The sequence below is a fragment of the Buceros rhinoceros genome, unplaced genomic scaffold, assembly GCF_000710305.1.
Source record: "Buceros rhinoceros silvestris isolate BGI_N320 unplaced genomic scaffold, ASM71030v1 scaffold21807, whole genome shotgun sequence".
In the NCBI taxonomy this organism is placed as follows: domain Eukaryota; kingdom Metazoa; phylum Chordata; class Aves; order Bucerotiformes; family Bucerotidae; genus Buceros; species Buceros rhinoceros.
The window spans coordinates 7,823-8,379 of NW_010423047.1; the positions used below are offsets into that span (position 1 = coordinate 7,823).

Below are 557 nucleotides of genomic sequence, written 5' to 3' on the forward strand. Positions count from 1 at the left end.
ACGCCGCCAGCACGGGAGCAAGAGGAAGGATGCCAGGAGCCCCCCTCCTTCCTGTGGCACCAGCGCGGGGGGCTCAAGTGTTGCCCCTGGTGAGGCTCTGTGATCTGGGAGGGGAGAAGGGGGCCCCCTGCTTCAGGGCTGCCGCTGGGCTCCTTGGTGCTGGAGAGGGGGCAGGGGCCGCTCACGCCTTCCTCCCTTCCTCGCAGGCGGTGAAGGAGCAAGAGGAAGGATGCCAGGAGCCCCCCTCCTTCCTGTGGCACCAGCGCGGGGGGCTCAAGTGTTGCCCCTGGTGAGGCTCTGTGATCTGGGAGGGGAGAAGGGGGCCCCCTGCTTCAGGGCTGCCGCTGGGCTCCTTGGTGCTGGAGAGGGGGCAGGGGCCGCTCACGCCTTCCTCCCTTCCTCGCAGGCGGTGAAGCTCCGCTTGCTGGCGCCCCCAAAGACCTCCACCGCCTGGTCGTCCCACTGGATCACGTTGCCTTGGAGGTGGGAGGTGCAGTTGGCCAAGCCCAGGATCTCCGTCGGTGCCAGCATGTGGTCCCACACACTGAACTGCGCCC

At 68.4% G+C, this 557-nt stretch overlaps 1 protein-coding gene across 1 annotated transcript in view; it reads right to left on the reverse strand.

Annotated features, from left to right (window-relative positions):
• The window catches only part of NPTXR (neuronal pentraxin receptor), a gene marked incomplete at both ends in the record, with an annotated part of 2,371 nt that overhangs the window by 219 nt on the left and 1,595 nt on the right, over positions 1 to 557 (reverse strand). Inside the window, one exon of the mRNA XM_010140298.1 lies at positions 386 to 557. This exon is cut by the window's right edge and continues 5 nt beyond it. Coding sequence (XP_010138600.1) covers positions 386 to 557 — 172 coding nt within the window. The remainder of the gene's footprint in view (positions 1 to 385) is intronic.